Here is a 27824-nt window from a genome sequence, read left to right on the forward strand (position 1 = left end):
GGGTCCCTGGAACAAAATATTTTGAAATGGGGGGGGGGGGGGTCAAATACATATCATTTGGGGAGGTCCTTGACATGAAAAAGTTTGAGAACCACTGATATTATAGCAACATAAGTTTTTTTTTTTTAAACTGTTCAAAACTGAAGCAAATGTTCGCTTTAAAAAATATATATATATAAAGATTTATACACATTTTTAAGATTAAAAAAAAATAGCAGATCTACAAGCTCATAGCGCAGCACTCAGTGCCACGCTATGAGCTATGAGCCCGGTCTTAAAGGGTTAAGACAACATGGGTAAATGGGGTTGCCTCATGGATCCATTTTTGACAACATGTCCTGCGCTGGAAAATAGCAGACTGGGGCGACACGTTGTGAGAGTGTAGGTCTGCTGTTTTTCGACATGCGACACCGCTATGAGATGAAGTATCACTGTCAATCAGGCTTTAAGTGTTGGATGATAATTGCACGTTTTTTTTTTTCTTCAACTTGACAGATCTTTGTAGAGCGATACAATGAGCGGTTCGTTCAGTCCCACTGCGGCTAGTCCCAACCTGCCTCTGAGGAAGCCCTCCACCACCGCTCCAGTCACCCCGGTCTTTTCTAGAACAGGTATCTGCAGCTGCATCTATCCATTATTTTCTTAGAGATTATTCTATTGATATCTTCATCGAATAATTGAGGTGTTGATCATCCCGAGATCCCCGTGATTGAATTTGTTTTACATTCACTTATACAGACCAGGGGTCACGCTAGGATTTTAATCTTCCGGTCCCAATGTCCGGAATGATTCAAATTGATCGGACATCTGATCAAAATAACGGTCATAATTTTTTGTTATGCATTAATGACAAGCAGGTGCGTAAATACAGCCCATCACTTAGGCCTACAGCATTATATTTTGGATTGAGCTATTTGAACATGAACGAGTAATATACACATTTTATATAGCAGGGTCATCTTGCACAAATACATTAATTACCTACATTAGCATTTGCGCATGCTGCGTGCATAAGGGTTTCTCAATACTCAATTGCGTTTGAACACATTTTCTAATAAAAGGGCACTGCAAAAGAAAGGGCATTTCAGATGAATCCTCCATAACGTGGCTCAGCTGACCTGTTAAAGCAACAAATTATAGACCACTACTCACAGGTTATACTGTAATAAATTATAGACCACTACTCTCTTATGTATGTTTTACTATATGTCTCTCAGGACCTGTTGGTCTTCCTCCCAGAGCCCTGCTGGGAAATGGTCCCAATGACCCCAAAGGAGGAGCCCTGCTGTCTGCCACCGGAGAGCCAAAGTATGAACTCGCATCAAAATCACATTATCAAACTCACACGTTATCAAACTTTGTCATGTCAGGGACCCCCAAATGTATATGTATTTGGCCCGTCTGAAAATATATATTGTGCCAGGGACCTCCAGAAGAGAAGTCATTTCTCTGATGAGAGCATCTTATATAAGATTATCCTGCAGTGTGTGATGCTACCAGATTTAAAAATCGTTAAAGTACCAAAAGTATGTACACTGTGGGCGCTGGGGGCGTGTTCTCTCCTCCGCGTCATCAGTGCCCATACCCTGGGTGGGGTTGGTGAAAGGGCCTTTCTGTGTGGAGTTTGCATGTTCTCCCCGTGTTCCCTAGGGTAGGTACCCTCACAAAAACATGCAGTAATCCTGGTCACTATACTGCCTCCCCCTGGCCAGCCGGGGTGCCTGATGGAGGGGAAAGGAACTGGTTGGAATAACGTGTTCCTTCCACGCGCTACGTCCAACCAGGGAAACTCTCCCCTGTCAGGTGACAAGAAGGTCAGTTGGCTCTCATGCATTGAAGGAGGCATGAGCTCGGCCCTGGCCTCCATAGGTTGGCAGAGGGAAGGTAGTGCCCAGGATTACATAGTCAATGGACCCTTCGCTAAACCCCACCCCAAAAGCGATTGTCCAATGCCAGCTTAGCAACCGTTGTTAGCCTGGCATAGGTCTGGCAAAGTTTCGTCACCTGCCATAGCTGTCAATGTTATTTCGCCCGCACACACAGAATCATTTGCAATATAATAGCAAGAATAGGAATACCACGATAACGCAATGGTGACTATGAACCACGTACCCAAACCCGTTTGAGGCTGCTTTTCCCAAGCTGAAAGCTGCACTTAAACTACAAGGCTGAATGGCTGTGTTGTTGAACACATACACAGCTTCTTCAGGAAAGTTACACGATACGACTCACTCGCCCAGGTGGTGTCAATAATAGGCTACTAATCACTGTAATCGTAACAAAATTCAGAATCACAGCGCTGCCTGTTTCGGATTCCGCACGTTAAAGTATATTAATTCATTTGTTCGTCTATTTATTAACTGCTCCTGGCAGTCTTACCCTGCGGTACATGAAAACTCCTGTTACGGTCTTGGATCAACTTTAACCTGGTGTTTGCACTTTCTCCATTTACGGTCCCGTACATCTATATAAACGTTCATATTTCAAATATAAAGTGCTTACCCCATGGCCACGGATGTTGAAATTATGAACGGGACTCTCAAAAGTACCCGTATATTCTGTATTGTTCAATAAAAAGCATTTTAATCCGATCAGTGGCCATTTTCTCATAATGTATCAGAGTGCAATACACCTACAAACCGATAGGGTCGCTTAGTTGAAAGCGCATGGAGAAAATGGCCACCGATCAGATTAAAATGCTTTTTATTGAACAATACGGATGATACGGGTACTTCTGAGAGCCGGGCCCGGGCCCGTACATAAATGTAACATCCGTGGCCATGGGATAAGCACTTTATATTTGAAATATGAACGTTTATGTAGATGTACGGGCCATAAATGGAGAAAGTGCAAACACCAGGTTGAAGTTCATCCATGACGGTCGTGACAGTCGACCGTCGTGTATCCATGGCTATTACTCCCTCTAACATTTCCCATGTTTTTAGTTTATTGAAATAATGTCATGCACATTTGTCCAGTGCATAGCCTACTGCAGGCCTTGTTGACTAGATTTAGAAGAGATTTTGAAACTCTTGCTCCTGAAATGATCGATTATTTTTAAGGTGAAAAGCCATCATTTAACATGCAAGTCAATGGGTGAGAAGCAAAGTTTGCCAGGCGTTGCCAGGCCTGGGTGTGACTAACTTCGCACCACCAGTCACAGAGTGGAGTGGGTGGGGCTTAGCGAAGGGTCCATTGGCACTGGGTGTAAAAAATGGGGTTACAAAATCGTGGGATAAAAAAAAAAAAATTGTACCAAAAGTAAAAGTACTAACATTTTTGAAAATAGCAGATCTACAAGCTCACAACGCGCCGCGATGCGACGCGTTGTGTGCTTGTAGATCGGCTATTTTCAAATAGCCTGGGTATAAAATAGGGCTAAAGTGGTTAATGTATGTTTTATAATGTAATAATTTATATCTGCAAAGTAACTAATAACTAAAGTTTTCAAATAATTGTAGTGGAGTAAAAGTATAATATTTGTCTCTGAGCTGTAGTGGAGTAGAAGTAAAAGTATTGAAAATTGGAAATACTCCAGTAAAGTAAAAGTACCTCAAAATTGTACTTACTGTACTTACAGTAAGTACAGTACTTCAGTGTCTTGAGGGCTGTTCACTCAAGTTCACTCCGCTGTTTGTGTGTGTGTATGCGTCTAGTCGGGGCTACATCAGGGCACCACCGCCCCACCAGGCACCGCCCATGCATATGGGCCTGCTGGGCAGTGGACCCGCTCCAGATATGAGAGGACCTCCTCCACGTGACACGAGAGGCCCGCCTATGGGTGAACTCCGGAACATGATGGGAGATCCCAGAGAGCCCTCTTGGATGGAGCTGCAGGGACCCCCAGTGGAAACGCAAGGTAACTGCAGCCACCACCACTGGTTCAAAGAAATCTGAGAATGAAAACAACTTCAGTTTAAGATCTAGTCAAATTGCTGTCAAGAAGTTTGAATGTCACCTGCTGTTTGTGAAGTGCACACTGCAGTTAAAAGAACAGCCACTAGATGGCAGAGGAGGGGTACTTTATAACAACAGGTTGAGTTTCCTCACTGAAACTGCACTGAAATCACAATTCACCTGTTCTTAATGGATGTTTGACGAAACCTTTCCTAAAGTGTGAAATGTGATTATCAGCGACCAGTTAACAAGCAGGTGACCTTGTATAACATGATGCATTAACTGTTGTTTTCTTTGCTGCAGGGTCTGAAAATCCATCGACTGTGAACTTGTGCAACTATTGCAGTAAGCAAGGTAAATACTGTCATCCCCACATAATATATTAAGAACATTTTGTTTGGGTTTATTAAAACATTTACATTACAAAACTGGAGCCAGATCAAAGAGGAATACCCAGATGAACATCTTATGTTGTCTTATGTACGCTGTTCTCTGTAAATGCACCTTTCATTGCTCCTGATATTGATGATGATTTGGATTGTATTGTCTTGTATGTAAACAAGGCATTAAGCCTTTTTTTGTGTTATCCTTTTAGGATTACTTGCGTAATTGTACTTGCTGTGCTGTACTGTGCAACTTAATCAAGTATTCAATCAATCGATCAATGTTATATAAAACCATTTAAGTCTTTTATACTCTGTTGATGGTGTTGCTTGGGGCAAATAGCCGATGTGTGTGACATTTGAAGTTTTTAGAAAATGTTTGTCAATAATTACTTGCCCAATATAGGGAAAGGTTGAAAGTGTTTTCAGATATAAATGGACTATGTAGCAAATTAAATGAGACTGGTACAGTAATGTCATCGTAGTGTTCGTCTAATAACACAACAATGAATGACTTCACATCATAAAGGTTATCCATTTACACCCCATATACTTTGTAGCACGATGAATAACGAAAATAGCCGATCTACAAACCCATTGTAGATCTACACTTTGGGTGTGCGACACCATTGTACAGCAAGAGTATAAATGAAGTATCACTGTCGTCCGACAGGGAATTTCCGATGTGTGCGCTGCAAGAAAGCTTTCTACTGCTCCATTCACTGTCAGACACAAGACTGGCCGACGCACAGACACAGGTGCTTGGCCAGCGCTGCAGACACCAGTGTCACGTAAGTCACTGATTCTCAACCTTCCTAATTTAAACCATTCAAACCGGGAACACATCTGTCATTTTAGATTTCTTTGGCTATTCAAAAATAGCAGATATACAAGCTCATTGCTTGTAAATCTGCCATTTTAGAAAAATCGTGAAAATCATTGAATATATATTTTTTGTAACTCAAATCTTTGCTTCTGGGGGTCCCTGGAACAACATATTTTACAAATGTTCGCTTTAAAATAGATATACATTTAAAGATTTGCACAAATCTTCATGATTTTTCAAAAAATGGCAGATCTACAAGCTCATAGCTCACTCAATGCCGCACTATGAGCTTGTTTTAAAAGACCCCCAGTTGGTATGCATTAAGCCACAGACCCCCATTTGATAGTTCTTTTTTTTTCTTTTCTTGTTTTAACTTTATCTCTGGGACCCCAATCCTCACTTAAAATCGTAAGTGTTAATTTAACTCTGAGAGTTTACAAGTGGAACCAAATAATTTAGCTGGGGAAGGATTTTCTTCTGAGGGGTGAGTATAAGTTATTCTAGTTCCATAGAATCTTATTATTCGATCTTATACAAAAATAAGATGCCACAGGGGTGTGACCTTTGCAAGCAAACCTCAGCTCTGAGATCCTCACATTCATTATTTGTAAAATGAAATTTAAAATATTGATTTTGTCCCATCGACAGTGAAACTCCGATGGAGAGCCAAGGTTCAGCAGTGGTGGAGGAGACGGCTGCACCACTGCAGCCAAAGGTAAAACCTTCTGCTGTGGAAGAGAAAAATATTGTTATAACACAAAAACGGTTCAGTACTGAGAAAGTTTTCACCAGAGACTTAACACCACTCAAACTATAACTGTGTGTGTGTGTGTGTGTGTGTGTGTGTGTATCGCTGTCAGCGAGAAAAAATGCATATGGCTTTCGATCGTCTCAAATATATCTCAAACCCATTCAAATATTCAGGAATGATATTGGACTATAGACTATGGTATGTATGTATGAAAGAATGAAACCATTGAATCCAACGTCTCTTTTTCAGCTTACCCTGTATATAGACATGAATATTTACAACAATACGATTTTACAGACAAGACATCCACACAGAGGCACAGAATTCAAAAAAAGAAACTATGAATTAAAATATATTAAAACCATGTTTACATCCATAAGATGGTCCCTTAATATCCACACGTGTCTCTGTTTGTGTCTTGTCTGATTTAGCTGAAGGCCAGTGATGACTCCACTCCCCAGCGAACCTATCTGAAGGACCTGAAAAAGCACAGCATCACCAGAGGAACCGAATTGAAGGTCTTCTATACACAGTTCAGCTGAGAAACCTGACAATTAAAAATCTGTGTATTTATGTATATGTTAGCTGTTCATTTGGCAAAGTGTATAATTATTTATACACTTTTGAGTTATTATTTAGCCCCTAGCTTTTGCTAATACTTTTCATTGGTTAAATATTTATAAAAAACACAGACAGCCTTAACCACTTTCAACCTGTCATTCTTATTTTGGGCATGCATTATAGGTAAAACTGAAAAAAGATGTGGCGCTTTTTGAACTTATAGATAGATCGTCTCTTACGCTACTTTCACGCAACACTTGCGTGAAAAGTGAAATTTCACTGAAATATGGAGATATAAGGTTTCTGACCGACAACTATATATATACGTAGTACACCTATATACACTGTGTGACTGTGTGGTTCCATTTAATTGGTGCTTACTTGAAATTCATGAGGGGGTTTATACGTGGGGGTAAGGGCTGTGATTGCATCGTGAATACCATGTATAGTAACGTGTATGTGTGTGTGTGTGTGTAGGGCATGGTGGCAGAGTTCAGCAGCCCCAGTAGGTTCTTCGTGTTGCCTCAGGACCCCCAGGTGTCGGAGAACATGCAGAGCATCGGTGCAGAGCTGCAGAAGACCGCAAGCGACGAGCCCACCACCACCCCGTACACCCCCAACCAAGGAGAGGTGTGCACCGTCCAATTCTCCATGGATGGGGTGAGACAAATCTATGATTCTGGGGGGTCCCTGGAACAACATATTTTGACATGGGGGTCTGCAGCCAAATACATATCATTGTGGGGGTCCTTGACATGAAAAAGTTGGAGAACCACTGATGTAGAGGCCAGGATGAATGGATGAACTATCTTTTTATGTCGGACATTGCTGAAAGTGTACTCTACAGGCGATATCCTCAATTCATATTCCTATCCAAAATCCAATCATGACTTCTTCCTGTAAAGCAAAACATGACGCGCGTGTGTATGTGTGCGTGTGTGTAGAATTGGTACAGAGGCCTTGTCCTGTCGGTGTCAGCGGACCAGAAGACGGCCACTGTCCTCTACGTTGACTTTGGTAATGAGGAGGACGTTCCTCTAGACAGCAACATGATCAAACCACTTCCTGTCAACCTGCAGGCGCTGCCTCCGTGTGTGAGTACATTCATTTGTTTATTTTTGTGTTTAAATGTGTGTATTTTTGGTATGAATTTATTCTCGCGTAGTCAGACGATTGGAGATCTCCGCCTGATGATACGACGGGCGACGTTCAATTTAGGGGCCAGAACAGCAGAGAAAACTGTGCTAACAAACCTATGCCACTGCTTCGAAAACCAATTGTGATACCGTCCTGACAAACTGCCCTAAAGTCTTTAACCCATTAAGACCTGAGACCGATTCTACAAATGTCTTCTAAATCCAAACAGTTTTCTGAAAAACTTATGTTGCTATAATATCAGTGGTTCTCAAACTTACTGTTTTGTAATAATAATCTAAATCTAAATAAGTAACTAAAGTTGTCAAATAATTATAGGGGAGTAAAAAGTACAATATTTGCCTCTGAGGTGTAGCGTTGAAAATGGGAAACACTCCGGTAAAGTAAAAAAATCCTCAAAAGTGTACTTAAGTACAGTACTTGAGTAAATGTTACTTTTACACCACTGGTACCAGTGTAACTAACTTCCTGGTTGCTATGTTTGAGCTCAGGTTCTGGAGTGCTGTCTTTCTGGCGTGGTGCCGCTGGCTGGCAGCTGGACCAGAGAGTGTTGCATGGTGGTGAAGCAGGTGATGAGCGGGAAGTGTCTCCCTGTCAGCGTGATGGACACATCGGAGAATGGACACGTCTTCACCGTGGACATCCTGCTGTCGGCCTTTGGTCAGCTCGGGTCAAATCAACATTGTCAAACCACATCACAGTTAGCCTGGCATTGGCCAGACTGATAACGTAGATTCACGCTCACCTTCCTCCCCGGTATCAGTCTGGACGAGTATGAGAAATCTGAAATGATCGGGCCAATCAGTGACTGCGTGACCGATACCGGGGAGGCACGTGAGAGTGAATCCACGTTATCAGTCTGGCCAATGCCAGGCTATATTACAGTAGTGTCTGCAGTCAACTGAAATACTGTCTAAAATATTTTTATGTCGAGGACGCCCATAACTCTGAGAGTACAAATGGGGTCCATTTTATATGTTACAGACCTGTAAGCATCCATTTAGAACCCTTCAAGGAACCCCTGAGGGTCCATGGACCCCACTTTGAGAACCATTTCTGTAGCACATAACAGACACAAATATGGGACAATATTATGATCAGTGTTTCTTTCAAACAAGATTTTTTATTTTGTTGGCTTGTTGAGATTCAACCACAATAGTTTTGGGAGTTATGGATCAGTGACATTTCTCTCCCAGAACCTGGCAACTTGGTGTTGCCATGTTGAGAAACAAGCAACTAGCGTTAGCTCGTTCGTCATTAGCGGTAGCCTCTCAGGAACTTTCACTGCATGTTTGACTATCATAAGACTCCACAATGAGTAGTAGTAGAGAAAAAAATAACTTTGCATCGGTTATAATAGACGAATTTCCCTATGACACGCGCTCCCATTATGACAACGGAGGGGGTTGAAAATATGACGACAGGGGAATAACTGGAAATAAACAATGCCACTGTTTACGTCGGTAGGTGAGTAACGACACATCAAAGATAACACTTAAAATGTCCGGAATTCTCCTTTAACATATCAAGCTTCAATGTTGTTAAAATTGCAAGGAATATATTTGTCTTTTACTTTCGCTTACATAGCCAGTTGGCCACTGCATGTTCTTTCTACAGTTTACACTTGAGTTGTTACTGTATATTATTCAGTACATAAAATGGAATTATTGTTTTGAATCGAGCTACTAGAGTTGACCTTTTCATTACATAAAGGTTTTGTTTTCTTATATATATATATTTTGCTTGCAAAGTATTGCCATGAAACACTTCATCAGTGGTATCGTATTCTATGATAATAATTCTCAAGTCTTTCACATGTACACACATGACGGCAATTTACTGTTCATCTACGAAAGAAATTCATCTTCCCTTGTATTCTTGTAGGTAAACATCTGAGCACGTTCCTGTTGGACCAGGGTTATGCAGCGAAGGAGACTAAAAAACCTTCTGAACAGGACATCAGTGAGTTGACTTGCACACACGCACGCACGCACGCAGGGGGAAAATATCAATGTCCAGTTAATATAATGGCTCTTGGTGTGATATTGTTACACTCAACATAATTTATTGTTTGAAGTCTTTGACTAGAAGTGTAAAATGAACCTTCTGTATATTGCTCTTTTTGGTCCAAAGCAACATATCACTAACTGCTGGCTGGATTACCATGGAATATTTTGTGCACCTTGCTCCCCAGACGATGGCTTCTACTGATTGTGCTGACCAAATGGCCTTTGCTCTAGCAAATCACTGTTTGGTTTGACATGCTAAAATCTGGTTTAGATGCTGATGGTCTGAAATGATGTGAAAACTGGACACTCCTATTGATGATGTATACAGGACTATACTAGACTTTAGTCCAGTTTCCAGTCTCTAGTGAGACTGGAAACATTAGTATGAAGTTGAGCTTTGAGGCTGTATAGGAATGGGTTCTTTCTTTGTCTTCAGACAAGTTGGTGAGCGCCTCACTGGAGAACTACAAGCGCCTGTCCAACGGCAAGGATGAGAATTTGGGGTCCCAGCCACCTGAGCCCCTGACCCAGTGTGTGGGAGACACCTTCTCTGCTGTGGTCACTAACCTCCAGTCACCCCACGACATGATTTGTCAGAAGGTGGACAACGCTGGTGAGTATCGCGTCATTGCTTCTAGCAGCTAATGGGGTGTAGTGCAAAAACGATGGTAGAATTTGAATATGAATGCATTAAAAGTTAAACAGTCTAAAGTGAAAGGTTGTGGTTTGCAGCTGTGATCCACGGGCAGCAGTTGATGTTGAGGGAACACTGCAGTCAGATTCCAGTGAACCACAACTTCAGACCAGCTCCTGGAACCATGTGCTGCTCTCAGTTCTCGGGTAATAAACACTTGTTTTGCTCCTCCAGGATGTCTGTCTTTTGGTTCACAGTGTGAGAACAGTTTTTTTTTTGGCAGCAGCCTTTCAACAATAAAACACTAAATTGCAACCAGCCAACTTCCAGCAAAATTGTGGGAATTTAAATGCAAATCAAGGACATTTTTATTTCAAGCGTAAGGTAAAGTGAAAAAAAAGGTATGGCAAGACTTTTATTGGTCACTTTAGAAGTTGAGTGCCTGTTCCTCTGGGGCTAGCAGAAAATCATGTACATTACAATCATTGATTAATATGTCTAAAAAAGGTTGTATCTATGCAATTACTTTAGACCATAACACGTTCTTAAGGCTAATTCATTACACAACCATTTCGTCTTACAAGAAATTACATTTTCAACATAACATAGCGATGCAAGTTGCATCATCCCTTTTCACTTGTTATTTGTGTCGAGTGAATTGGGGGGGGCGTACACAAAGTATAAATGAATCCTTGATGATGTGTGATTAATCTTCACAAGTGTCTCAGGGGCTTGTTTGTGAGTTCAGGCTGGGATCTGTTTCTCTCCCCCCCCACAGAAGACAAGCAGTGGTACAGGGCAAAAGTGCTGGCGTACTCGTCCGAGGACCACGCATGTGTCGGATACATCGACTTTGGTACCTCTGAGGAGGTGGAGCTAAGATGCCTGCGGCCCATCAGCCCCGTGCTCTTGGCTCTGCCCATGCAGGCCATCCCGTGTGCCCTGGCAGGTAAGGACACGGGGATCAGTTCTCCTGGTGCAAAGTCCGTTCAGACTCAGGAGACACTGTCGGGCTACCTGAAGTGATACACCCATACTGTCCATCTGTGGTGGAAAGTAATTAAGTACATTTACTTAAGTACTGTACAACTTTGAGGTATTTGAACTTTACTTGAGTATTTCCAATTTCCCATACTTTTACTTCTACTCCACTACATCTCAGAGGCAAATATTGTACTTTTACTCCACTACAATTATTTGAAAACTTTTACTAGCTAATTTTCAGATATAAATTAGGATATTAAGAAACATACATTAACCACTTTAGCCCTATTTTATACATACTTAACTCTTTGACTGCCAGAGTATTTTCATAAAGTACTCCCCCAGTGCCAGCAATTTTCGTGTTTTTTTATTTTTATATTTTGAATTTTTCTCATGAAAATAATTTAAGGGCACATAATATAAAGACCCAGCACAAATCCGCCACTAGAGAGCAGCACATGACTGCTTGATCAGGTCGTTGGGTCTCTCTCACCCTTCTTGATAGATTAGACAGGGAAAAACATGAAAACGGATGTGACGTCCTCCCAGATTGTTTTGATCGCCAAAATTACGATGTGATACACGACGGCGATGACTGATCGTCACCCAGACCATAGATTATAGAAGAGAAACTGTCCGTTTGTCCGTCATACCGTGTGAAAGACCGTTTATTTACCTATTTTGGACGAAAATGACTGGGGAAAAGAATCAAAAACCGGAAACGGAATCCAGGTCATGAAACCGGATGCAGATGTCCGTGAAGTAAGTGGAACTCGAGAATAACATTGAATATTAAGCAGCATAGCGCAATCAGAGATTAAACAATGAACGCGCGTCCAGCGCGTCGAACGCGTCGACGGCCAACTGGACAAAGTAGCACTTGACGCGTTATCGCGTCGTCCGCAGTCAAAGAGTTAAAAGTACCAAAAGTAAAAGTACTCATTATACAGAATGTCCCATTTCAAGTTTTCAAATGTATAAACATCTTTTGAAAATAGCAGATCTACAAGCTCACAGCCGTGCACCGCGACGCGTTGTGAGCTTGTAGATCGTCTATTTTCAAACATTTTAGTACTTTTACTTTTGGTACTTTAAGTACATTTTGATGCCAATACCTTTGTCCTTTTACTCAAGTAAATTTTGAATTCTGGACTTTCACTTGTAACAGTAGTATTTCAATATAGTATTGGTTATTTTACTTAAGTAAAGAATTTGAGTACTTTTTCCACCACAGCTGTCCATTGAGTCTCGTGCACAGTCAGCGTTACGTGCACACACACACACACACAGCCTTCTCACTTGCCCTCGTTTTTCCCCCCAGGATTGCGACCAGCGGGGGATGGCTGGTCCGACGACTGTGTCCAGGCCTTGCAGCGGGCGGTGTCAAACCGCATGGTGCGCGTGGAGATCCTGGGGAAGCGCGACGGCACCGCCCTGGTGTCCATGACGGACGAGAGCAGCGACCCTCAGGCGGACGTGGCCGAGCTGTTGCTGAGCCTCCGACACGCCGCTCCTCTCGGCGCCGACCGGCAACAAGACGCTCACAGCCACGCCCACAGTAACTACATACTCCCACACGTTCTCTCTCTAGACATTCTCTCTAAACGTCGTCTAATCGTCCTTAACACATTCAGTCCGGGAACGCATCGCTGTCATTTTAGATTGCTTTAGGCTATTTTTAATTTCTTTTTTAAATTTGTGCAAATCTTTGAATATATATATATATTCTACACATGTCTTATAAATCTATCTAAATTATGTTGCTATATCAGTGGTTCTCAAACTTTTTCATGTCAAGGACCCCCCAAAATAATATGTATTTGGCCACGGACCAAATACATATAAGATTTGCAAAAAAAAATAGCAGATCTACAAGTTCATAGCGCGGCACTCGTGCCACGCTATGAGCTTTTGAAAAGTCAAAGTATAAAATATGGATAAAGTGGTTACACAGATGCGTTCCCGGTTTGAATGGGTTAATCACAGTTCAAATACACCTCCATGTTTAACGAGTATTGATCTACTGAAGTCAAACGTGTACCAGCAAGAGAGAGAAGATTTTCTGTTCACTGTTGAAAGATATCATAAAAATGTGGATGTTCATTGAAATAAACAGACGGGTGACATATTAAAGGAAAATCCTGAATAAATGGTGGGGACACATAACAAATGCAGATGGTTCCATACAGTTGTACTGCATAATACAATTGAAAAAGTAAAGGTAGGGCAAGTGATTTACTTTGGTTAAAATAAGTGTTAAATAGCTCTATATTCTGATAGTACTCATTGCTATAGAGTGTTTGTTCAGTAAAAGGAGTCTCCTTGTCTCTCCAGCTCTTTATAAAACAGAAAATGCATTTTCAGTACTCTCTACTGATTGGCTTAAAGGGGAATTTTGGACCACGGTTTTCTTACCTTTTCTACGATGTTATGATATCCTAGGATGAATGGTACAGTAGAAAAATGTCATAACTCCATCCCGGGTCCGCCACAGCTAAAAACGTGCGCCAATAGGCCTTGCGCTACATCGCATATTTTGATAGTTTTTTTATTTATTTTTTTTGGTGAGCTAGACGAGATTGAAATCTCGAGATTGAAATCTCGTCTAGCGAGACTTCCGGTGGGGCACATTCAAGACAATCACATTGCATAGTGTTCTGTCACTATGAACGTCAGATCTCACCATGCGATCTAGCGCAAGGCCTATTGGTGCGCATTTTTAGCTGTGGTTATGACATTTGACACTGTTGAACCCCTATGGGATATTTTGGAACGATGTATTAGACCACCACCACAAATGAAAACACCAAATGAGGCGATTATGTTTTGTTAGAAAGGTGTTCCATCCATCCAGTAGAGTTCAAGAGACTTACACAATCTATTCCAAGGTGCATTGAAGACTCATGTTGGCCCAACTCATTAAGACACTCATTAAGATATTTCCTTTAATGTGTGTACATTTCACATAAAGCATTTGATGAATTTATGGAAAAACAATATCAAATATCAAATCAATATCAACTTTATTAGGAATAACCCCTTGAGATGTAGCATCTCGTTTTCGAGGGGGTACATGATACACTGTATACACATTTTCCCAAAAAAATAACATTAAACAACAAAAGGCAATTACAACAACCAAATCAACAAACAATATCAAATATGACAAAACAAGTAAACAACAAGACAGATGACAGGATACACAACAGAACAAACAGACAAGACAACAGAATGTAAAGCATAAAAATTGATTGAAGCATAGAAATTAAATCAACACAGAAAGATCAATGTCATGAATGTCATGATAGTATACAGTATATTCAAAGTGATTATTATTAATAAATCATCATTATTTCAAACCTTTTCCTTGATTACGATTAATGAACAATATATGAGCTTGTAGTAATATTTTCACAATTATTGTGCGCCACCATTGTACAACACAGGGTTAAGTGGTTACTCAGACTACAATTTAGTCTATTATAAAATTATATAAATCTTTTTTTTCATGTCTATTTGTGTTAGAAAAACAAAATATTGTATATACTGTATATGTTTTTTTTTTTTTACTGCATCTCGATTATTTGATTAACCTACATGAACAAGTAAATAAGTAATTTTTTGGCTCTAAATGTTTTCAGTTAATTGCCCAGCCCTATACTGTGGTTCATGTTACAATGCAAGCACTCCAGGTGCAGTATACTGGATGTGTGACTGTTGAGATCATGTCAATTTTAGCGTTGCATCCCTGCACATGCTTCCTAGGAGCTTTGTGTCAAATCTCACTTCTGTCTTTTTGCAACCAATTCTTTAGACGCACAAACCGGTGTTGAAGGACAGCATGCAGCTACGCCCATTGAAGCACACACCGCAGCTACACCCATTGAAGCACACACAGCAGCTACACCCATTGAAGCACACACCACAGCTACGGCCATTGAAGCACGCACCGCAGCTACACCCCTTGAAGCACGCACTGCAGCTATACCTGCTGAAGCACGCACTGCAGCTACGCCCGTTGAAGCACGCACTGCAGCTATACCTGCTGAAGCACGCACTGCAGCTACGCCCGTTGAAGCACGCACTGCAGCTACACCCATTGAAGCACGCACTGCAGCTACTCCCGTTGAAGCACGCACTGCAGCTACACCTGTTGAAGCACACACTGAAGCTACGCCTATTGAGTCTCCCTGTGCAGCTGCGGGCCCGGAGGCCCCACCCCTGCTGTGGTATTGCGCCGAGCTTCCCAGTGACGGACAGGTGGTGGCAATAGTGGGCAGCGTGGTGGAGAACCCTGGAGATTTTTACTGTTACCTGTACAATCCTGAAGGTAATGCTACTGTATGTACTGTTTGACTCCTAAAGCATGTAGTAGACACAAACACACAAATAACACCCCAGTATCCAGTAACAAAAGAACGTAAAGCATTGACCGACCACAATGTGATTTCAAGCCATATTGAGCCTCCCCTCTAGCTGCCTATCCAGCTGCCTATATGTCTAGTCTTCAGGGGGTAATTGTGTCAGGTATTTACACTCCGTGTGTATTGCAACAAACAGTTTCCAAAAAAGTTGTGCCCCCAATTTGTGGGGAAGCACACAGAGGTTGAAACTAAAATAAATTATATGTTCCACTTCATATTTTCAAAAAAGGTTGAATTATGATGTCATGTGCATGTTATTGAATTACTCAATTTCCATTTATTTTCAGAGTTGTAGGCTGTTGTTGGCTGTTTTTAAACCGTTAAAATAAAATGACAGGATCAACTTTGTGTGTTTGTGTGTGTGTGTCAGACCTCCAGAAGCTGGTGAACCTGAGGACTGAGTTGCAACAGCACTGTGAGGCAGATAGCGCTGCCTTCAGGCCCAGAGCGGGAGAGCCGTGCTGCGCTATGTTTTCTGGTGAGACCAACACTTGGAACAAGTTAACATGGGACAGCATGTCTACCATGTGCTTATGAATTGTGTGCATACATCTTTCATTGAGGAAACTGTTAGTGCACTGACTGCAGTACACTTGAGTTAACCATAACAAAACCCATAGAATGTTCCTACACATCAGTGTTAACACATTGTGTGCCAGAGGTTTATTAAAATAGGGTACGTTCAGTGCCTGCATATCTTCCATCCACTTACGTTGATATGTTTCGGGCTGTAGAAGCCCCGACGCGGAAGTGCATGTAAACAAAGCGTGCGTGCGAGACGGCGGAGGGTCCCGACTAATGCCTGGAACAATAATATTTCTAACGCGATCCTCCATTGCAGAGTGATCGCCGATCGAAAACGTCTCACTTCCACCACGTTAAAAAGAAATGGAGATATTAAGCTTTTAGTCAAGGAGTTAACATTGGAGCGGCCGACCGGAAGGATTTTTGACATGGATCCACATCCGGCCTCTCCTTCTCAGAGACTCCTTGGATGATCCCAAAGTTTCGTTAGAGCGCCCCACGTGGGCCCCACGTATATTAAAAAAAAATACCGTTTATGGCACATGACGCATGGATTCTCAAAAACGGTCCGGACCGTTTATGGCACTCAATGTGTTAAGCACTGTTTCTCATCCCAGCATATCACCAGCCAAAGGTGGGTTGTGAGATCTTCTGACATGGTGGCAAATGAAGAACTTGGAACAGAGGAATATTGTGTCATATATTATATTTCCATGCTGTGGCAATAGAGAAGCACTGTTGGTGTATAATGGTTCTTTTCGACTACAAGAAATAAGCGAACTGTGAAGCATTTCACAGGATATGGATTTGGATTTCAAATAAGGAACCTAATTTGGGCCCCTGCTCAGGAGATAATACTATGCCTGAGTTCTGTGTACCCAGAACTTACACTCGCAATCCTTTTCAAATACAGCAAAAATAGCCCGTCTACAAGCTAGCAACGCGTCTCATCGCGACGCCTTGTGAGCATGTAGATAACTTAAAATACTTTTATTTTTTTTACTTCTCCTACTTATAGGCTCTATGCACAGCAGCCATATTGGACAGAAACTGGGCCTCTTCCTTGCTTCCTTCACAGGTGTTACCAATGATACTAATGAAGGCTCTGTTCCATTTAGTGTAGCACAGTGGTTCTCAAACGTATTAATTTCAAGGACCCCCATAACTCTGAGAGTGTACAAATGGAACCAAATGGACCCGGGAGGGTCCATTTGGTTCTACGGAAGGTTCTGAATCACCCACCGTAGTCGAAAAGAGACATAATATTGAAAGGAGTGTGTGTGCGTGCGTGTGTGTGTGTAGGTGATGGTGCATGGTATCGGGCCATGGTCCTCGGTGTGTTTGAGGACAAGGTGGAGGTGTTCTTTGTGGACTACGGGAACAGCAGCCTGGTGGAAAACATCTACCTACGAACCATCACACCTCAACTCCTCACACTGCCCTTCCAGGCAATCCGCTGCTGTCTCGCAGGTAGAGTGTGTCTTTGAATTGTCAACAAGCATTTCTCAAAATCTTGATGAAACAGCAATGGACAGAGGGAGAGTTTGTTCATTCAGTACAGTTTGTAATCCTAAATCCCCAGAGTGATGTCGCATCAGGTTCCCTCGTCAGATTTCCTTTTTTAGGTCATTATATTGTCAAAAATAGTTAGATTTTTCAAGATAAAGAAAAAAGTAGATCCGCTATTTTTGCGTGTGGTGGTTCTCGGCTTTGGTCAGAAGGGCTCCAAGGAAAAGGGGTTGTAAACCACTGGTTTAGGGTTACAATTAGTGTTGGCTTGAGGTTTTGGTGTGAAGTTTAGGGTTAGAGTTTAGGAATTAATGTACAGTAGGTAAAGAAACTCAGTCAAACGTGTGTGTGTTTGTGTGCGTTTTATTGTCTAGGCGTGCAGCCAGTGGGCCCTGTGTGGAGCAGTGAGGCCATAGTAAGGTTCCAGTCTCTGGTGATGGTGGCGGATCTGATGGCGCGTGTGATCTCAATGTCGGAGCTCGGCTACGAGGTGGAGCTGGAGAACGCTGGGCACAGTGTGGCCGCTGCCCTGATCCTGGATCAGCTGGCTACAGTTCCCTCTGCCGCCGCTCCGCAAGGTGAGTGTCACCACACACACACACACACACACACACACACACACACACACACACACACACACACACACACCATGTGTTCTTTGTTCATACATTGAGCTGCAAAATGATTGAAGAACTACTGAGTTCATTTAGTCAACAAAAACGGATCTACAAGGAAACAATGCGTCGCACTGCACTGCTTGTAGATCTGTTCTTGCTGTCAAGTGACACCGTCGTGCGATGGAGAATAACTCCAGGATTACTGAGACAGTTAGGCCGATGAGGGTTAAAAAATGCTGAAAAAATACCACAGAAAGAACAGGGGTTAACCTCCACACTGGTCGACTCGTAGGCAGTGTTGCCACATTTTGTGAGAGAAATAATAAGAAACAAGGTGCATTTGTTGTTGAAGGCCTGGCTGTTACAGTCTTTGTTTACACTATTTTGTTGTAGGCCTACTGGTCTAGATCTTTATACGGTTTTAAAGCACCTTTGTTCTGAATGCACTTTGTTGTAGTTATCCTACAGAGAAAATGCACTTGACTTTAATGTACTTTTTGTTGTATGCAAAGAGAAAATGTTAACATTTTACAATCTTAAAGCAGTCAGTCTGGAATTAATGTATGCATTCAAAAGTGCTGAATAAATGTTTTATGGATCCATAATAGTGATTATTTAAGTTAAGTTTTACCATAATCATGTCTTTTGTCATAATCAGGTAGTTGATCAACATTGGTAAACAAATAAATTCATTATATATATGTATATATATGTATCATATTCAGCCTTTCGGTATTTGGTTTTCGGCCAACTGTTTTCTATTTTCGGCATTCGGTTTCGGCCAAGAATTTCCCATTCGGTGCATCCCTACTGATCACATAGCCTGGAGGGATAGTGGGTCTGAGTTTGTAAATTCACAAAAATAACATGGTTGTCGTTGACGGATTTGACGAATAATCAGGGATTGAGTTTCTTGGCCTGCTGGCAGCGTGCACAAGAAAGTTGATGCTGATCGGTGTAGTGGTTTGGGTGATTAGCCACAGACAGACAGACGCACAAATCTAATCTCTCCTGCTACCGTTGGCCTGGCGTAGATAATACAACTTAGTCATCTGAAGGAGCTCAGCTAAAACTAAAGAATTATTATTATTCCTAAATATTGCCCAATGCAGGCAGATTTAAAGACTTGTAAGAACGTTGTACATGTGATAGACTCAGATGACTGTATGTTTGTGGCACCTGACACAGAGAGTTGTAGAAGAAGCGTCACTGTTGTTCCGGAGACGGATGTGAGCAGAGAGACCAATCAGAGCCTGGTCCCGCCCAGAACCCAAGATGTAGCCCCGCCCAGCTCCCAGGATGTAGCCCCGCCCAGCACCCAGGCTGTAGCCCCGCCCGGCACCCAGGATGTGGCCCCGCCCGGCACCCAGGATGTGGCCCCGCCCAGCTCCCAGGATGTAGCCCTGCCCCCTGAAGTGACATCACCAGCAGGTCAGTCAGGGCTTCCTGACTACTCGGGTCATTAGTCAAAAACGTGAATGTGTGTGTTAGGGCTGTGAATCTTCTGCTATCTCACGATTCGATTCCGATTCTTAGGGTCATTATTCCGATTTTTTTTCAAAACAAACGATTTTCGATTCAAAAACTTTTTTTTCCGATTCAAAATCGAAAATCAAAGTCTTTTTTTTTTTTTGTTAAATGAGAATCGATTCTGAATTGTCCAACATGAGAATCGCGATTCGTATTCAAATAGATTTGTTTTCTGCAGCCCTAGTGTGTGTTCGACAGTATGAAACTATGTGACCAGTACATACTGTATATATCTGGTGCTATGTGTTGTGTAGCTCTCCCAGCAGGGTGTTTCCCAGTGGACTGGAAGGCAGGAGAGCTGCCTCTCAACGAGATCTTCCAGCCTCGCGTGGCCGCTATCATCAGCCCCTCCTTATTCTACCTACACGCCCCCAGCCAGAGTGAGAGAACACGCACACACCCCTAAGTCTAAAGCAGTGGTTTTCAACCTTTTTCATGCCAAGGACCCCCAAAATTATATGTATTTGGTCACGGACTCCCATCTCAAAATATGTTGTTCCAGGGACCCCCCAGAAGCAAAGATTTGAGTTACAAATGTTCGCTTTAAAAGTACGTATCGTTGCTGTCCGGCAGAAACCTCAATTTTTCCGCTTTTGCATTTTTTTTTACATATATCAGTACTATTGAACACCCTTTACCCTTTACATCCAATGAAAAGTATTAAAAAGCGCTTCTGACAAAACCAGCTAACTCCATTGGATCCTCAAAATTTCTGCTAAACCAGCTAACTCCACCAAAGGGGGGTGGAGTTAGCTGGTTTTGGTGACTCCAGGCTCCACCCCCGTTTGACCTCCAACCTCATTATGAGCTTTGAGGTCCATTCAGCTGTTCTTATCAATGATGAACAAAACCTCCACTTTTTTTTGCCATTTCCTGAATGATGAACATTTTGGAGTTAGCTGGTTTCTGCCGGACAGCAGAGATATATTCAAAGATTTGCACAACTTCTCAACATTTTTCAAAAATTGCAGATCTACAAGCTTGTAGATCTGCTATTTTGAATAGCCAAAGTGTAAAATAATGCTTTTTAGCTCAAATCTAAAAAATGACACAGACGAGTTCCAGGTCTTAATGGGTTAATATTTTATTTTGTGTGTATCCTTGTTGTTGTTGTGTGCAGTCGGGATGGAGGAACTTCAACAAGTCATGATGGAGCTGGCCGAGTACAGCAGCACCAACCAGGGCTTGTGTCAGGGTCAAACTCCGGCTGTTGGGGCTGCTTGCTGTGCCCGCTTCACTGGTAGGAAACGCACTACACAGGGTTGATTGTCATCATAGTTGGAAAATTGTGTTTTCTAGTCCTTCGAAACACCAAGCACCATTTAACAGATCATCTAAATGACGCTTGATACATGAATACACAGGCTGTGCCGTAATTTACTAGAAGTGCAGAAGGCAGTAATAAGTCAAATGTAATTGTCTGTTTTTCACCACAATCCATTTCCTTGTGATGCCAGGCAGTGGTGTAAAGTAGCTAAGTACATTTACTCAAGTACTGTAAGTACAATTTTGAGGTATTTTTTTACTTTACTGGAATATTTGAACACAGGCCTTTTACTTGTAACAGAGTACTTTCATAATGTGGTATTGCTACTTTTACTTAAGTAAAAAAATTGAGTACTTTTTTCACCACTGATCAAACACAGTTCTCTCTCTCCCGCTTTACCCACCCCCTCTCTCTCTCTCCCCCATTCTCCATTTTCCTGTGTGTTTGTTGGGGGGAGAGATGGTGGGGGACTTCACCTGGGAAATAATCTGCATCTCGGCCCCTGTGTTTTACTATGTATTTTTGGCAAAACATGATATTTTCAACGGCGTATAACAAGCGAACAGGAATCGTTATGACTTTCTTTTTTCCTTCACGGAAGCACAGTGAAACCCTCTGTGATTAGCAACCATCAGGGGATCGATCATACTGGAGATAAATATTCTGTGGTTCTGGCAGTGACAGTGTTAATAGATCCTGTCATCAGATCAATTATTTTTGATTTAACTGTTGCACCCTCAGGCAGTCTTGTGGTTAAGTCTGGGGTAAGGGATCTGTTGAGGGTGTTCTGTGGGGTCTAGACGATGAACTGCTCCTTCCCTTCTGGTTTCATGTCAGGTGATAACAACTGGTACAGAGCCGTGGTCGTGGTGACAGCAGACAGTGACGTCACCGTCCTGTATGCCGACTACGGCAACACAGAGACCCTTCCCTACTCCAGCATCCTGCCCATACCCCCACACCTTCTACAGGTCCCCGTACAAATCGCCCGCTGTGCACTAACTGGTAAGTGTGGAGGTGAAACCATTGATCACATAATTTATACATTGATAAAGACCCTATTTTGCGTACGAAGTATATAGCCAATAAGTGGTCAAGTGCTAAACGATGGCAAATGCTGATTAGGTATCTGAATTCAGACAGATAAATTGCTAAAAGGAGTACTGTAGTTCACCCCCAAAATGACTTTTTTTCTATTGATTAGTCACCCCATGACTTGAATGCATGGATCTTTTTTAGTTTTTTGTCGCATTCCTAAGCCAATTAAATTGATGACCGGCAGAAAGATGCTAATGTATCAGGTAGGAGACACAAAGGAGACTCTTTGAGTCTCCTACCGGAGCCGCTGCCATATCCGGCAATAGAGCCAGGTGGATTGGCTTAGGAATGCGACAAAAACAAAAAAATCTTCATTCATTCAAGGCTTCATGGGGTGTGTAATTGATAGAAAATAAGTAATTTTTTGGGTGAACCAATCCTTTAAACATGTCAAAAACTGCAGTCAAAAAAGTAACATTTGATTTCATATGCAATAAATACAATCTTTCACATTTGGGCAAATGTTTATGTGATCATACAACGGCGTCAGAGTATAAATGGTCCTCTCAACCATGCAGGTAAGGAGGGCTTCCCCTCAGTCTGGCCGGCAGAGGAGCTGGCCATGTTTAAGACCCTGCTCTCTGAAGGCGTCACCGCCTCCGTGGAGCACCGGGACGACTCCGTCCACCTGCTGTCTGTCACCCTGCCCCCCCACATGGGCGGGGGACACCTCAACACGCTGATGCTGAACGCACTCCAGCCACGGGCCGAGACGACGACTCCTCCTCCCAGAGCTGAACTCGCCCCCGAACCCCAACTCGCCCACGCCGGGGCGTCCGGGGAGAGCCCTACACCGTCGGCCACACCCGTAGAGCCCGCCGGCAGGACAGACGCAACCGCTAATGCCACAGGTAGGGCTGTCACGATTACAAATTTAAGTTTACGATTAATTGTCACTCAAATAATTGCAATTAACGATTTAATTGCGTGTTTGGCCATTGAACATTGGAACATTATGGATAAAAACGAATGTTCTGTTCGCCTTTAAGGCTTCTTAATCAAGAATTGCACAGGATAGATATGACAAATAACTTATATACAAAGAAATTATAGACATATTTAATCATTTAACAATAGCAGAAATAGCAGATCTACAAGCTTACACGCGTTGTAAGCTTGTAGATCTGCCATTTTTAATATTTGAAAATGTGTGAACATTTTTCAACATGGAAAAGATTATGACGATTATGCAAAAATAATTGCGATTATCTCCAATAATTACGATTATGTAATAATTGTGACAGGCCTAGCCACAGGGTCACCCATAGAGCCGGAACAGCCGACCGGCAGCGCTGATGGCACTGCTCACGCCACAGGGTCGATGCCGGAGGACGCAGAGGCTGCTGTCTTCAACGGTTGGTCACGTCAAAACTCACTCGACACGTGCTGGTGTTTTAATTGTGTACATTTGGTGCTGTCACCTCACAAGACGCATCAGTAGTACTGTGTATGCATTGAGAAGGCTGGTATGCGTTTCTGTGTGTGTACGAGCACAAAGATATGGTTATTTATGTGTACAAGCCGTTGGTTTGCAGTCTTACTGCCACAGAAAAAAAGTTGAGCCAAAATATTTTTTTGTGTACCAGCACAGCAAATAGATGATTTTACATAAGAGCTAAAAAATGTGTTATCTTATTTTGGTTTAAAAAAAAAGTTAAACACAATGTTATGAATCTTCAAATACTTATACTATTACTATTCCTTCACATACTATTATTCACCTAAAAGTCAGAACTGAAAACAGTGTATAAATATTTAAACATAAATGTTAAGTGAGTTTGTTGTGATTGTTTTCAAGGAGATGCTGCACGGAAGACAACTGAGCAAATGATGCCACAGAGCAGCCCTCCTACAGAGAATAAAGGTACGTCTAACTGTCTAAAAGACAGTACATCACCTAGCCTAGCGTGAGTGTTCTACAGCGTGAATGGTTCTGTTTGTTAGTATTGTCTACGTGTCCAGGGCTAATCTCGCAGACCGCTGGACCAATCAGTGCCAAATTAGTGTGTACACTGCCAAGTAGGCCAATTCTCCTCAGGTAGGATTTTATACATTTAACATTACTTTTATAATGGAAGTCGATGGTTGTGGGAATCAGCTGAAACATTGGCCAAATATGGAAACATGGATATGTCATAGATGGCTGACGTCATAGACTGGCCACACAAAAGCCATGCCGTTAATAGACTCCATCTTGTTAAAGTCAGTCAGCTTGTACTGTACTGTAATGTCTTATGCCCACTGTTAACATGGACATAAATATTGTTGAAAACATGACAGCTTGTGCATACACACACACACACACACACACACACACACACACACACACACACACACACACACACACACACACACACACACACACACACACACAAACACAAACACAAACAGACAAACAACTACATACACACACATGTATTATTGCAGGACCTACACACAGCAATTTAAACACTACACATAATATTATTTAAACACATCCCACACATAGGCACCCGGCATTTTATATTTATAATTGTACACACACCATTTAGAGGTAGGACCTCATGCACAGCACCTATCAATGGCACCTCAAACAGAAGGAGCGAGTGCATTTTCCGGCAGCGGAAGCTGCCGCGGAACTGCCGGTGGAGGAGCGGCAGATGCGGACAGTGACTGCCGGCGGAAGAGCGGCAGCTGCCAGCAGTGGAGCGGCAGCGCAGAATCAGTAGGACTGTAGCCTACTAATCCTTGTAATAAAATATTACTGAGGTTAGGGTTAGGTTTAGGTATAGTTTTACTGAGGTTAGGTTTAGAGGCTAGGGTTAGGTTTAGGCATAGTTTTACTGAGGTTAGGGTTAGGTTTAGGCATAGTTTTACTGAGGTTAGGTTTAGGCATAGTTTTACTGAGGTTAGGTTTAGGGGCTAGGGTTAGGTTTAGGCATAGTTTTACTGAGGTTACGGTTAGAGTTAGGTTTAATAATAATAATAATAATAATAATAATAATAAACTTTATTTGTATAGCACCTTTCATGACATGAAATGCAGCTCAAAGTGCTTTACAGAGCAAGAATACAATTACAGTTAGAACCAATTTAACAATAAAGCAAACAAAAATAAAATAAAATAAAATAAAAGCAGTAAAATGCAGTAAAATGCAGTGGCCCTCGCCACTACACAACTACAACACAAATGGATATAACTTAAATGTAGTGGCCACTGTCCTCTACAACACAGCTAAAGAAATATCCACACTTCACACAATTGCCAATATTACATGTGTACCTTGTGTACCTTAGTAATATATCTTCACACAATTGTCAATATTACACCTTAGTAATATATTTTCACTTAGTAATATTACACCTTAGTAATATATTTTCACCATGTTTACCACGTGTGGACTAGCCCAGGGGATCTGCTAACTTATCACATCCAAACCACACACCGTACACCCCTGAGAATGATATCGGGGTTATACAAGATATATAGACTAAACATAGACAAAAGGATCTGCCCTGGAGGGTCCACCACGTGTCGACGTGCCCCAGAGGATAATTCACTAAATCCTCCGGATGGAGTTATCAGACTCTTGTCTTTTAACTACCGTGACTCTCTCTTCCACTCACACAAAACAAAAGCAAAGGCATAAAACAACATTAAAATAGGGAATACAGTGAGGAATTAAAAATCAACCAAAGAATCAGCTAAAAGCAAGAGTGAAGTAATAGGTCTTGAGCTGTGCTTTAAAGCTATCGACAGAGGCTGCCTGTCTTAAGTGTAATTAGGCATAGTTTTACTGAGGTTAGGTTTAGGGGCTAGGGTTAGGTTTAGGGATAGTTTTACTGAGGTTCGGGTTAGGTTTAGGTATAGTTTTACTGAGGTTAGGGTTAGGTATAGGTATAGTTTTACTGAGGTTAGGTTTAGGGGCTAGGGTTAGGTTTAGGGATAGTTTTACTGAGGTTAGGGTTAGGTATAGGTATAGTTTTACTGAGGTTAGGGTTAGGGGCTAGGGTTAGGTTTAGGGATAGTTTTACTGAGGTTCGGGTTAGGTTTAGGTATAGTTTTACTGAGGTTAGGGTTAGGTATAGGTATAGTTTTACTGAGGTTAGGTTTAGGGGCTAGGGTTAGGTTTAGGGATAGTTTTACTGAGGTTAGGGTTAGGTATAGGTATAGTTTTACTGAGGTTAGGGTTAGGTATAGGTATAGTTTTACTGAGGTTACGGTTAGGGTTAGGTATAGGTATAGTTTTACTGAGGTTACGGTTAGGGTTAGGTATAGGTATAGTTTTACTGAGGTTAGGGTTAGGGTTAGGTATAGTTTTACTGAGGTTAGGGTTAGGTATAGGTATAGTTTTACTGAGGTTAGGGTTAGGGTTAGGTATAGTTTTACTGAGGTTAGGGTTAGGTATAGGTATAGTTTTACTGAGGTTAGGGTTAGGTATAGGTATAGTTTTACTGAGGTTACGGTTAGGGTTAGGTTTAGGTATAGTTTTACTGAGGTTAGGGTTAGGTATAGGTATAGTTTTACTGAGGTTACGGTTAGGGTTAGGTATAGGTATAGTTTTACTGAGGTTAGGGTTAGGGTTAGGTTTAGTTTTACTGATGTTAGGGTTAGGGGTTAGGTTTAGGCATAGGAAACTGCCGCTGCTGCTGCCGCCCCGCCTCCCGGCACCCGCCGCCGGCAGCCCGCTGCTCCGCCGCGGCAGCTTCCGCTGCCGGAAAATGCACTCGCTGTCCCTCCAAACTGTGCCATTATTATTGTACTGCATTTTAGTTATTACTTTTTTGCAAATGTTCTAGTTGCTGCAATGTCGAGTAGCCCGAAACCCTATAATTTAGCTTTTGTATACCTGTGTATGGGCTGTAACAATACAAATGTTGAATCTTTTATGTTGAGATTGAACACAGTTACTTGATTTGTTGGACCCTAGGTGCTGACAGGCCTGTCTGCTGCTGTGTAGAGCTGAAGACCAAGGTCAGAGCATCCTCATCTCATTATTTTATCCTGCACACTGCTTCTGCAAGGCATCTTGCTTTTTTTTGTGATCCTTTAAAAAATATATATATATGCAGGCTGCATCAGCCAGCACCCAATGTTCTATTACATTGATGATTTACATCTGTGTTTTACAGCACAGTGGCTCTATTAACCAATTTCAACCTGGGCATGTATTGTAAATAGTTTCCCAATTTAAAAATGTTCAAACATTGCAAAAATATCAGGTGCTGCTTGGTACGAGCCTCACTCAAGTGAACCGAAATGAGCCCTCCTCAAAACAACAGGTTTGGGAATCTGTTGGAAATCGCTTACATGGACCTGACGAAGATCCAATAGGGATTAAAACGTTTGAAAATAAAGTCTTGTGACGCGTTGTGAGCTTGTAGATCGGCTATTTTCAATTTGAATGTTTTAGAAATTTTCGGAAAAGTATTTTTTTTTTAGGAAATATTTAAAGAACAGGATATTTATTGACGACCCATAAAAACAGTGTTTCCCTGTTGGACTAATGTTTTCATGCGTGTTCTTCCTACAGATGGCTCACTTGGAACAGCTCATGGAGATGCAACTCTGCCTTCTCACAAGACTGGAGAAGCAAGCTGCCAAGAATTGCTGAATGCCCTAACCTTCAATATGTTGAAATATGAATGTTAATTCATACATTCTCAGAGGCAAA

At 42.0% G+C, this 27824-nt stretch overlaps 1 protein-coding gene across 1 annotated transcript; it reads left to right on the plus strand.

Annotated features, from left to right (window-relative positions):
* Window positions 1-514: 514 nt before the first annotated feature.
* Window positions 515-27764, plus strand: LOC308074838 (tudor domain-containing protein 1-like; the record flags this gene model as incomplete). Its single annotated transcript, XM_080414337.1, has 28 exons — window positions 515-611; window positions 1218-1308; window positions 3657-3859; window positions 4201-4251; window positions 4954-5071; window positions 5755-5821; window positions 6289-6375; window positions 6896-7078; window positions 7363-7512; window positions 8065-8233; window positions 9458-9535; window positions 10019-10195; window positions 10315-10422; window positions 10995-11165; window positions 12534-12758; window positions 15399-15530; window positions 15995-16102; window positions 17452-17540; window positions 18203-18236; window positions 19464-19706; window positions 20072-20185; window positions 20926-21045; window positions 21910-22077; window positions 22689-23021; window positions 23415-23525; window positions 23969-24034; window positions 27081-27124; window positions 27684-27764. The coding sequence occupies 28 exons, from the start codon at window positions 515-517 to the stop codon at window positions 27762-27764; spliced, it is 3618 nt and encodes a 1205-aa protein (XP_080270463.1).
* Window positions 27765-27824: the final 60 nt, after the last annotated feature.

This window comes from Gymnoscopelus braueri, assembly GCF_963280865.1.
Source record: "Gymnoscopelus braueri genome assembly, chromosome: 19".
In the NCBI taxonomy this organism is placed as follows: Eukaryota; Metazoa; Chordata; class Actinopteri; order Myctophiformes; family Myctophidae; genus Gymnoscopelus; species Gymnoscopelus braueri.